General features: G+C 40.6%; 1 protein-coding gene across 1 annotated transcript in view; it reads right to left on the bottom strand.

Annotated features, from left to right (window-relative positions):
* LOC143020623 (major facilitator superfamily domain-containing protein 6-like) overlaps nucleotides 1–12,500 on the bottom strand; it is a 115,402-nt gene that overhangs the window by 70,821 nt on the left and 32,081 nt on the right. Inside the window, exon 3 of the mRNA XM_076177092.1 lies at nucleotides 455–681. Within this exon, the coding sequence (XP_076033207.1) occupies nucleotides 455–681 (227 nt within the window). The remainder of the gene's footprint in view (nucleotides 1–454; nucleotides 682–12,500) is intronic.

Below are 12,500 nucleotides of genomic sequence, written 5' to 3'. Positions count from 1 at the left end.
CCCCCCTCTGAGGATGAAGATATGTAGTCGAAGAGCATATTCCCATTCTTCTTCTTATCATTATTATTGTTATTGCTATCATTATTACTACTGTTACTGATATTCTATCGTCATCATCATAATTATTATCATTATCAATGTTTTCTTCTTTTCTTTCTATTATTTTGGTTACTACTATTACTATTATTATTATCATTATTTGCTCCAACCGACTCCTGCAAGATTTATTCAGTCTCAACCCTCAATTACTTGTGACTGCAACTTGCCCATGCTGTTCGTGCCTATACTACAAAGGTAAAGTATCTGGAGAGTTTAGAATGAAGCAGTTGCTCTGCAAGAAGGAATAAACCTAATAGTGTATCCAAACTGAAAAGATTGGTGAAATAATTCCTCACAATAAAATAAAAAGAAAACGAAGACGGAAAAAAGACAAAAGAAAAAGGACAATACTTACCCGCACGGTCGACAATATTGCAACGTCACCGTGATTTCTGTGGCGTTGCTTTGGAGGTCACACTCGTAGGGTGTCTGGAGGAATAATTTGGGGGTATCGGACGTTGAAGAACACGCCATGCTCAAGGGGAGGAGGTCCGGCATCGTGTGGGTTACCCTTGCTGGCGGAATGGCGAGGAAGAGGAGGGCGGCAAAACCGCTGCAGGCCATTACAAAGCTCAGAAATATCTGGCAAAAATCCAACAACAGAAACAAATGAACATGTATGTTCACACACACACACACACACACACACACACACACACACACACACACACACACACACACACACACACACACACACACACACACACACACACACACACACACACACACACACACACACACACACACACACACACACACACACACACACACACACACACACACACACACACACGCACTTTCGTCGGATTCACGGCGTGGATTGGAACTCCGGAATTTTTTTTATTTTTCGTGCATCTCTACTACGAGGAAGTACTTTATTGTATTTGTAGGGGAGGGGCAATCTCGTGGTGTAGTAAAAAGGTAATGAAAGGGGAGAAGGGGAGGGATTACTGAGGGAAATGGAAGAAAATGAGGAAGAAGACGAACGGGCTCCCCCTGACAGCAGAAAAAAATGTAAACAAAAGATTAGCTGACGACACTGGGGAAATCGAAAATATCAGTAAAAGCATTAAGATTAGAAATATAGATAAGAGCAGCACAATGGAAGGTGAAGAAAACAATTTCCAGGGATTTAATGAGGGGGGGGGAGGATACCAACCTCCCCCGATTGGCAAGACTAGAGGAAAAACTTGAACAAATGGCCGAACATTGGGAGAAGAGGTTCGGTAACGTAGCAAAGATTGTGCAAAGAGTTGAAAAATTGGAAGAACTTGAGAAGGTGAACAAAAACTTAACTAAAGAAATAGAAGATTTAAAAAGGCAGTTAAAAGAAGTAGAAGAGGAGAATGAGGAATTAAAGAGGAATAATAAAGACAATAAAGAGGCCATAGAAAAGGAAGCACAGGGTTGGAAAAAGATCCAAGAAAACAGTAGAGTTACATTTATTGACATAATTAAACAGCAAATGGAAGAACAAACTGAAGACTCAGTTATTAAAGTGATGAGACAGAAGGAGAATATAGTAAGGGACTTAGCAGATAAAAAGAAATGTATAATTATATTAGGAATGGAAGAGAAATATAACCTAAATAGAACCACAAGAATGAATGAGGAAAAAGAAAAGTAAGCAGTTTACTAGAATTAGTTCAGTAAGATGAACCTGAAATCATGAAACAAATTAAAGAGATGTATAGACTCGGGAAATATAGTACAGATAAGTCCAGACCAATTAAGATTAAATTCAGGTCACAAATGATGGCAGAGAATATCTTAGCAAAAACAGGGAAACTAGCAACAAGTGATCAATATAAAAAGGTATGGATAAAAAGAGAAATGAATAAAGAGGAAAGAGAGGAGGAAAAAAGAAAAGATATGAAGCTAAGGAAAGAACGAGAACAGAACAGAGTCAGAAAAAGAGAATTTCTATTGGAGAGTAGTGAATATGAAAATAAGGAAATACGACATACTAGAGAAAAATAAAAGGGAAACAGAGAATACAATGGAAGTGGCAGAAAACTAAAAGTGTCTTACACAAATATAGATGGATTGATAACAGGACTGAATGAGCTGAATGATTATCTGAAGGAAAAAGAACCGGGCATAATGGGAATTGTAGAAACGAAATTAAAAGGTCCACTACCACCCAACAGTGTAGGCAATGATGCATATAATTATTGGATTAGAAACAGAAAGACAAAACAAGGGAGTGGAGTTATGTTCCTGACTAAGAAGGATATAAACGTGAGGTGTGTCACATATGGAAAGAATACAATAGAGATGATTATGATCGAAGTGGAAGACAGAGATAAGAAGAGCAGAAAGTTCGTGATAAATTATGTGCCTCCAAAAACAGCCTCGTGGGAAGAGAGTGAACATAAAAGTATGTTAGAAGACACAAGGATAACATTAGATAAGATCACGGATGATGGAGGAAGAATAGTTATGATGGGCGACTTTAATTGCAAATAAGTCTGCTGGGAAGAGATGACAGTAAAGGGTGGAGACGGCTCATGGGGAAATGTTCTACTCGAGATGATTATTGGCCATACAATGACACAGTGGATACAGGAGAACACTAGTTATAGAAATGAAGAAGAACCATCGAGACTAGACCTAATAATCACATCTGAACCTAACATAGTGGAAAATATTGAATATAAAACAACAATAAGTAAAAGTGACCACATATTGATTGAACTGGAACTAAATGAAGAAAAATACATGAAAAGAAATAAACGATATAGAAAAGGAAGAATGATGTATGAAAAAACAAACTTTGATCAAATAAGAGAATTCTTTCAAAAAGAAAACTGGGAAAGAATATACAAAGAAGAAACAACAGTGGAAGAGAAATGGAATATTTTGACAAAAATTTACAAAAAAGGAGTGGAAAAGTATGTTCCAAGACAAAAACAAGAAAAAGAATATATAAAGTGCTGGTACAGCAAAAGTTGTAGAGAGTTAAAAGACAAAAGAGACAAAGCTTGGACCAAATGGAAGAAATACAAAATACCTGAAAAATGGAAAATATATACTTGCTATAGAAATGAATATGTACAAGTGTGCAGAGAGGAAAAGAGAAAATATGAAAAAGATGTCATAGAAAAATGCAAAGATCAACCAAAATTATTTTGCAGATTTGTAAACAACAAACTGAAAAACAAACAAGATTTGGAGAAATTAAGACAAGGATTTGAATACACAGACGAAATAGAAATGGCAGAAATTATGAACAAGCATTTTAAATCAGTGTTTACAAGGGAGAACATACTACCTGAAGAGATTGAATGGAAAGAGAAAGTTCCCCCTATGAAAGAAATAGAAGTAACAAAGAACGAAATAATGAAACACTTGAGTAATCTTGATGTCAGAAAATTGCATGGACCAGATGAAATAGCAAACTGGATTTTGAAAGAATGCAGGAATGAACTGGCAGACAAAATACATAGCATAATAAACAGTTCCTTGAAAGAAGGAAAAGTTCCAAAAGATTGGAAAAAAGCAAATATAGTACCTATATATAATAGGGGAAATAAAGAAGACCCTACCAACTATAGACCAGTCTCTCTAACAAGTACAATAGCAAAAATTTTTGAAAGAATTGTCAAAAGTAGATGGTAAAAAAAAAAAAAAAAAAAACGTGCTAAATCCAAGGCAATTTGGATTCAGACAAGGACGATTATGCGTCACCAATTTAATATGTTTCTATTCAAGGCTAATAGATATAATACAAGAAAGAGATGGATGGGATGATTGCATTTCTAGACCTAAAAAAAGCTTTTGATAAAGTACCACATAAGAAGTTGCTTAAGAAATTATAAACTGAAGGAGGAATACAGGGCAAACTGCTTAAATGGATGGAAGACTTTTTGCAAAAAAGAAAAATGAGAGTAGTGATAAGAGACAAACACTCAAATTAGGATGAAGTAATAAGTGGTGTTCTACAAGGAACAGTTTTGGTACCAATAATGTTTGCTATATATATTAATGATATGGATGAAGAAATTGAAAGCTATATGAGTTTCTTTGCAGATGATGCAAAACTATTAAAAAAAAGTGAACACGGAAGAAGATTGTGAATCACTACAGAGTGATCTAAATAAAGTCTGGGAATGGAGTAAGAAGTGGGAGATGGAGTTCAATACTAATAATGGAATTTGGAAAAAGCAAAAACAGAATAACAGGATCATATAAATTGGGAGAAGAAAGTATAAAAAATTAGAAAATGAGAAGGACCTGGGAGTCATTGTTATGAATAATATGTCACCTGAGAAACAAATAAATAAGGTTTTTGGTGAAACTTATAATTTAATTAGAACAATCAAAGTGGCATTTACATACCTGGATGAAGAAATGGTAAAGAAAATACTAATCACTTTGATAAGAACAAGATTGGAATATGCAACGACGATGTGGTCACCAAGTACAAAAAAAAAGAAAAAAATGTATAAAGAAAATTGAAAGAATACAAAGAGCAATTACAAAATTGGCACCAACACTCTCAGAACTATCATATGAAGAGAGACTAGCAAAACTTGATCTACAGACACTAGAGCAAAGAAGAGAGAGAGGAGATTTGATAGCTATTTACAGAATCATGAAAGACATAGAAATTATTGATAGAGAGGATCTAATAAAATGGGATGATAGAAATACAAGAGGACGTGGAAAGAAAATCAAGAAAGACAGCTATACAGTAGAAGAGGTCTGAAAAAGAACAGTTTTCCTCAAAGAGTAATAGACAGTTGGAACAAGTTAGATGAGAAAGTAGTGTGTGCAAAAACAATACATGAATTTAAAAATAGTTTAGACAAAATGAGATATGAAGACGGGACACCACGAGCATAGCTCCCCTTCCCGTAAAATACAACCAGATAAATACTAGTTAATACACACACACACACACACACACACACACACACACACACACACACACACACACACACACACACACACACACACACACACACACACACACACACACACACACACACACACACACACACACACACACACACACACACACACACACACACACACATATATATATATATATATATATGTGTGTGTGTTTGTGTACATATACTGTATATACATACATATATATATATATATATATATATATATATACATATACTGTGTATATATATATACATATATATATATATATTTATATATATATATATATATATATATATATATATATATATATATATATATATACTCCCTTGCTCAATAAGTAATGAGAAAATGTCAGGCGTGACATTAGATATGATTTGATCAAAATACTACTTCATGGTAAAGTACACATACATATACTCTATAAAATGACTAACTGGCAACTTTCTATATTTCTATGTCTGAGTGCAGCGGTGAACGTGGTGGAACCAGTCTGATTCGGTTTGCCGATCTGAGAACACTTGCCAAGATGTAGGGAAACATGGAGCAATGTTACGGCATAAAATTTTGTGTTTAACTTAAGAAAATCAAACAAGAAGCATATGGAATGTTAAAAGAGGCCTATGAGGATGAACAGATGAACCAAGGAAGTTTCTATCGGTGGTTTAACAGATTTTCTGAAGTAAATGAACAGGTTGAAGATGAACCCAGATCTGGAGCACCGAAAAGTGCACGCAAGGAGGAAAACAGTGAGGAAGTGCAAAGGTTAGTGATGCAAGACCGTCGAATATCTGTGAGGATGATATCTGAAGCTGTTGGTATTAGTATTGGCACATTAGAGATAGTTCTGACCAAAGATCTGAAGCTTCACAAAGTCTGTGCCAAGTTCGTGCCAAAGATCCTCTCCGACGACCAAATACAGTTTCGTGTGGAATGTTGCACTGACATTTTCGAAATGATATAGGCTGATTCAGATTTCCTGAATAAGGTAGTGGCTTGCGACGGGAGTTGGGTGTTCACCTACGACCCTGAGAACAAACGTCAGAAACTGAAAAAAGTATTGCTAAAAAGAGACAGGCTTATAAGAAATATAAGTGCTTGAGTGCATCTAATGACTATGAAAGTTGTGTATCAATGCAGAGAGATTTAAAAAAGACAATAAAAATAACGAAAACGACAATACGAAATGAATATCGCTGATAAATCCAAAGAGAGTCCCAAAGAACTCTATAGTTATATTAGAGATAAAAAGGTTGTTAGGAATCACATTGGTCCACTATTATCTGCTGACTGTCAACTTGAAACCTGTGCAAAGTCTAGGGTAAACTTACTCACTACGGTAAATATAATAAAAGAAAAGATTAAAAGGCGTATAGAGAAACTCAAAGTTAATAAAACACCAGGGCCTGACGGTTGGCATTCAAGAATCTTAAAGGAAATTAAAAATGAGATTGTTGTTCCATTAGAAATTATTTTCAAGAAATCCATCATATCCGGAGATGTCCCAAGAGAATGGAAACTAGCTAACGTTACTCCCATATTCAAAAAAAGGTGACAAAAAGAAGCCAAATAACTATAGGCCTATAAGTTTGACTTCAATCGTAGGAAAAATCATGGAAACTATCATCAGAGATGCTATCGAACATCATTTAGAAAGTAACCGTTTGATAAATGATAGCCAGCATGGTTTCAGACGGAAACGTTCTTGCGTGACTAACTTACTCGAATTCTACAACACAGTTATCTCGAGTTATGACAAAAGAAACAATATAGATTTAATATATCTAGACTTTGCAAAAGCTTTTGATACCGTCCCACACGAAAGACTACTTACAAAATTAGCCTCATATGGAATAAGTGGTAGCCTAATATGTTGGACTAGTAATATGTTGAATGATCGAGAACAGAGAGTTGTTTTAAATGGAAAAACTTCTACATGGAAAAATGTTACAAATGGAGTCCCTCAGGGTTCCGTTCTTGGGCCACTTCTATTCATAGTATATATAAATGATATAGACCATGGACTAAAATCTACTGTTTCCAAGTTTGCTGATGATACAAAACTGTGCGGAATGGCAAATGATCACTTAAACCAATTAGATATTCAAGAAGATTTAGATCAATTACATCAATGGTCTGAAAAGTGGCAAATGGAATTTGACACAAGTAAATGCAAGGTAATGCACATAGGTAAAAATAACAGTAAGTACGATTACAAGTTATTTGGAAATTCGTTAACAAAAATGGATAGTGAAAAAGACCTCTGCGTAATTATTAGTAACGATCTAAAATCATCCAAGCAGTGTATTTTAGCCTCTGAGAAAGCAAATAAGATTGCGCGAAATTTTGCCTTCAAAACTCCATCACTCGTTACAAGCTATAAAAATAGTTAGTTCGTCCACATTTGGAATATGCTGTTTCCGTATGGTCACCGAATCTCATTAAAGACATCGACAGACTGGACAACGGCGAGCCACAAAACTGATTCCGAATATCAAAAATAAATCATACGATAATCGACTAAACAGAGGTCTTTCAAATTCTAAAGGGAATTGACAACATCAAAAATGACAAGATTTTCACACTGAATGAGAATCAGACAAGTAACAATGGTCTCAAACTGTCCGGAAATAGATTCAATTTGGAAGTGGGTAGAAACAACTTCGCCAACCGTGTAGTTAATGAATGGAATAAACTTCCTGCACAGATAGTGCAATGTAGTTCAGTTCGAAGCTTTAAGAATCATTTAGATAAACTCCTAAGCAAGATGCTGTAATGATTATAATTTATTTTATATAATTTGTTTTTGTTTTGTTATCATTTGTCTGTTTGATTTTCATTTATTATTAGTTATATGTCAATTTATTATTATCTACCATTTACCTGTTTGTTTATTATTTACCTATACCTATGCATTTATTTATGTATTCTATTTGTTATTTACATTATTATAGTTTCTATTTATTAATTTATCATTATTATTATGATTTTTTCGCATCCGACCTAGATATGGACCAAAAGGTCTCCTGTCGGCATGCTCCGCCTTTGTAATCCTTTGTCAGAGTGCTCAGTGGAAGCACGCGACCTCCCCCAGACCCAAAAAGGCAAAGATGAGCAGGTCGCAGGAGAAGGCCATGGTCATTCCTTTCTTTGACTCCCAGGGGCTCATTCACGTTGAATGGGTTCCTCAGGGTCAAACCGTCAATAAGTAATATTACCTTACTGTTCTGTAAAGGTTCAGGAAGAAGATGAGGAAAAAGAGGCCTCAGCAGTGGAGGAGTGGTAAGTAGTGGTTCAACCAAAACAATGCCCCATGCCACAAGTCAACGCTGGTGACCACCTGGATGGCTGACAGGGGAATGAAAGTGGTACAACACCCACCCTACAGCCCTGACCAAGTCCTTTGCCACTTCTTCCTGTTCCCACGCATGAAAGACAGCCTCAGGGGAACCAGATTCCAGTCAACAGAGGAGCTGAAAGAGGCATCGGAAAGTTACCTGAAGGGACTACTGAAAAAGGACTTTGAGGAGGTCTTCCAGGATTGGGAGAGACGCATGCAGAAGTGTGTAGATGCGAGAGGCAATTATTTTGAAGGAGACAAATTTTTGTAAGCTTATGAAAATAAATAGTGTCTCTCCTGACAATTTCTCATTACTTATTGAGAAAGGGAGTATATATATATATATATATATATATATATATATATGTTCCAAAAGCATGCTTTAAGAGCATAGCAAAGAAGATGCCGAAGAGGGTTGGAGCCAGTACACATCCTTGCTTGACTCCACTCTTGATGTCAAAGGGGTTGGACATGTTGCCTTCATACTGGATCGTTGCCTTCATGTCATCGTGAAAGGATATAATGAGACTGTGGAGTTTTGGAGGGCAACCGATCTTTGGAAGGATGTCGAACAGTCCTTCCCTGCTGACCAGGTCTATAAAGGCTATGTAGAGGGGCTTGCGTTGTTCCCTGCATTTCTCCTGAAGTTGACGAAAGGAGAATATCATGTCCACTGTGGACCGTTCTGCTCGGAAGCCACACTGAGACTCAGGGTAAACGCGCCCAGCGAGTTTCTGGAGACGCACAAGCACGACGCGGGCGTAGAGTTTCCCAACAATACTCAAGAGCGAGATGCCTCTGTAGTTGTTACAATCACTCCTTTCACCCTTATTCTTGTAGAGGGTGACAATCTTGGCATCTCTCATGTCTTGCGGCACGGCTCCCTCTTTCCAACACTGGCATAGGACGTCATGGAGGGGCTGCAGTAGAGTGTTTTTACAGCCCTTGATGAGATCAGGGGGAATACCATCATTGCCAGGTGCTTTGCCGCTTGCTAGGCTGTCGATTGCTTTGCAGAGTTCCGCAATGGTTGGTTCAGCATCTAGTTCTTCCATGATAGCCAGGGGCTCAATGGCATCCAGGGCTGAGGGGGCAACGGCGTTCTCTCTGGAGTAGAGCTCAGAGTAGTGCTCCACCCATCTGTCCATCTGCTTGCCCTTGTCGGTGATCACTTCCCCACTGGTAGTCTTGAGGGGGGCTGTTTTGCTCTGTGGTGGGCCTAGAGCTGTCTTGATGCCTTCATACATTCCTCTGATGTTACCCGAAACAGCTGAAAACTGGATGGAATCGCTGAGCTGTTGCCAGTATTCATTTGCACAACGTCTTGCAGTTTGTTGCACTTTGCTTCTTACTGCTCTGAGTGCTTGCAAGGTTTTCTCGTTGGGAGAGCGCTTGTATTCAGCAAGGGCAGCACGCTTTGCATCCATAACAGGGGACATCTCACTGAACTTAGCGTCAAACCAGTCGTTGTTCTTGGAGGTTTTCTTCCCAAAGGTTGCAAGGGCTGTTTTCTGAATGGTATCGCGGAGGTGGTTCCACTTCTCAGCTGCAGAGTGCTGGTGTTCGACGGACAGAGCTTTTTGAAGGGACTTTGCAAACTCTTCGACTTTCTCAGGGAGATGCATACCTATGGTGTTCATGCGAGGTTTGCCTTTCTGCTTGGACTTGTGAAGCTTCTCAGTTTGTAACCTGATCTTGCAGTAGACGAGAGAGTGGTCGGTGTCGCAGTCTGCGCTGTGGTAAGTGCGGGTAATCTGCACGAGCTTGATATTGCTACGACGGATCAGGATCAAGTCCAGCTGATGCCAGTGCTTTGAGCGTGGATGACACCATGACACCCTGTGTTGAGGCTTGGTCTGGAAGAAGGAGTTGGTCACGCAGAGACTGTTGTAGGAGCAAAACTCCAGCAGGCGCTGCCCGTTGTCGTTGATCTTGCCAATTCCAAAATGTCCAAGACAGGAAGGCCAGGAGTCATGGTCGGCACCCACTCGAGCGTTGAAGTCTCCCAGGATGATGACATGTTCCTTGGGGGGTATGTTCTTCATGATGTTGCTGATGTTGATGTAAAACTCGTCCTTTGCTTCTGCTGTGGATGTCAGAGTGGGAGCGTAGGCGCTGACGAGAGTGACAGGACCTTCGGAGGTGTGGAGGCGGAGTGTCATCAGGCGTTCAGATCCCTTGTCTCCTGGTTCGACCATACTCAGCAAAGTGTTCCTGACAGCGAATCCAAGTCCATGCTCACTTCGATCCTCTGCACTCTTCCCATGCCAGAAGAAAGTGAATTCCTTCTCCTTGAGGGTTCCCTGTCGGCAAGGCGAGTCTCTTGTAAAGCTGCTATGTCTACCTGTAGTCTCAGCAGCTCGCTGCTGATGACAGCTGATTTTCTCGCATCACTGATGCCTTGAAGGTCTTCGGACAGTCCGGGTGTCATCGTTCGGACGTTCCAGCTTCCCAGTTTTAGGACTGGGCACCTGTTCTTTGAGTTTCTTGAGTTCTTGCCTGGTGCGGGTTTTGCAGCCTGCTTGTCGGTTTGATCCTAATGCCCAAGCACCCAATGAGGAAGGCAGGCTGTGGCGGGACAGCACCTTATTGACTGGGGGCTGCCCAGCTATAGGCGGGCGGTAGCTGTCCAGTAAGATCCGAGGATCTTTCCCACCGTCGGAAGCAGCCCATGGCGCCACATTCTACGCCAATCGAACATTGTGACTTATAACCGGTAACTGCTGCTTCCCGTGTTGGTTCAACGCTGTGAGGCGAAGCTGGAGTGACCTCTCCAGGGCGCAAGCCTGGGCAGAAGATTATGGAAGATAAGCAGTTGCCCATGCAACAGATCCCCCCTCTCCACACTGAAGATGGTTCCAAAGGAACAGCAAGAACTGGTACATTTTGGGCACCAACAGTGTCGCAGGAGTTGCCGGAACGTTACTGAGGTCAGCATCGAACCGCCTTAGGGACTCCATCTCCGGATTTTTCCTCAGGGTTTACTCCCGAAGCACTTCCCTTGGTGGGTAATCCACAAGGCAGTGGAGGTTTGGGGTCAGAGTTTTCCTTCTCCTAGATGAGTTGACTTACTGGGCTGGGTCCCATCTACCCATGCGGCAGGTTGTACCGGGTTACATTTTACCAGTAGCAGGTTGTATCGGGTTACATTTTACCATCAACAGAAGGAGTGTACCTTCGCACAAGATCTGACGGTTGACTTTTCAACCTGGCTCGACTGAAAGCAAAAAGCAAAGTGACTGAGATAAAAATCAGAGACATGCTTTTTGCTGATGATGCCGCTGTCACCTCCCACAAGGAGCAAGAACTCCAGCGCCTCATGGACAGGTTTTCCCAGGCCAGCAAAGACTTCGGACTGACCATCAGCCTAAAAAAGACCAATGTGCTGAGTCAGGATGTGGACACTCCACCAGCTATCTATATCGACGACTACCAACTCGAAGTCGTACACCAGTTCACATACCTGGGATCCACCATCAGCGACAACCTGTCCCTTGACGCCGAGATCAACAAGCGCATCGGCAAGGCTGCTACGACCCTAGGACGCCTCACCACCCGCGTCTGGGAGAACCAGAAGCTGACAACGTCAACTAAGATGGCAGTGTACAACGCGTGCATTGTCAGCACTCTCCTCTACGGCAGCGAAACATGGACGACCTACTCGAAGCAGGAGCGCAAACTGAGTAACTTCCATCTGCGCTGCCTTCGCCGCATCCTTGGCATCCGCTGGAGTGACAAGATTACCAATACCCAGGTACTCGAGCGAGCAGGTCTTCCCACCATATTCACATTGCTAAGGCAGCGCAGACTTCGATGGCTCGGCCATGTGCGAAGGATGGAAGATGGACGCATCCCCAAAGGCATCCTTTACGGTGAACTTGTCTCCGGCAAGAGAAACGTTGGTCGACCCCAACAGCGCTACAAAGATGTCTGCAAGCGTGACATGAAAGCCCTGGACATCAACACTGAGAACTGGGAAGAGGTAGCAGCCGACCGCAGCAAATGGCGCAGTGTTCTTCACAAGCAGCTGAAGTCTGGAGAGGAAATAATTCTGACCACAGCCAGTGAAAAGAGAGCCAAGCGGAAGGCACACACCCCAGCAGCCACTCCAACAAGCCACACATGCAGCAAATGCGGCCGAGACTGCCACTCCCGCATCGGG

The sequence above is a fragment of the Oratosquilla oratoria genome, chromosome 40, assembly GCF_046742065.1.
Source record: "Oratosquilla oratoria isolate Oo_2021 chromosome 40, ASM4674206v1, whole genome shotgun sequence".
NCBI lineage: Eukaryota > Metazoa > Arthropoda > Malacostraca > Stomatopoda > Squillidae > Oratosquilla > Oratosquilla oratoria.
The sequence above is the reverse complement of the archived record's forward strand: the minus strand, read 5'-3'. Positions and strand labels throughout refer to the sequence as shown.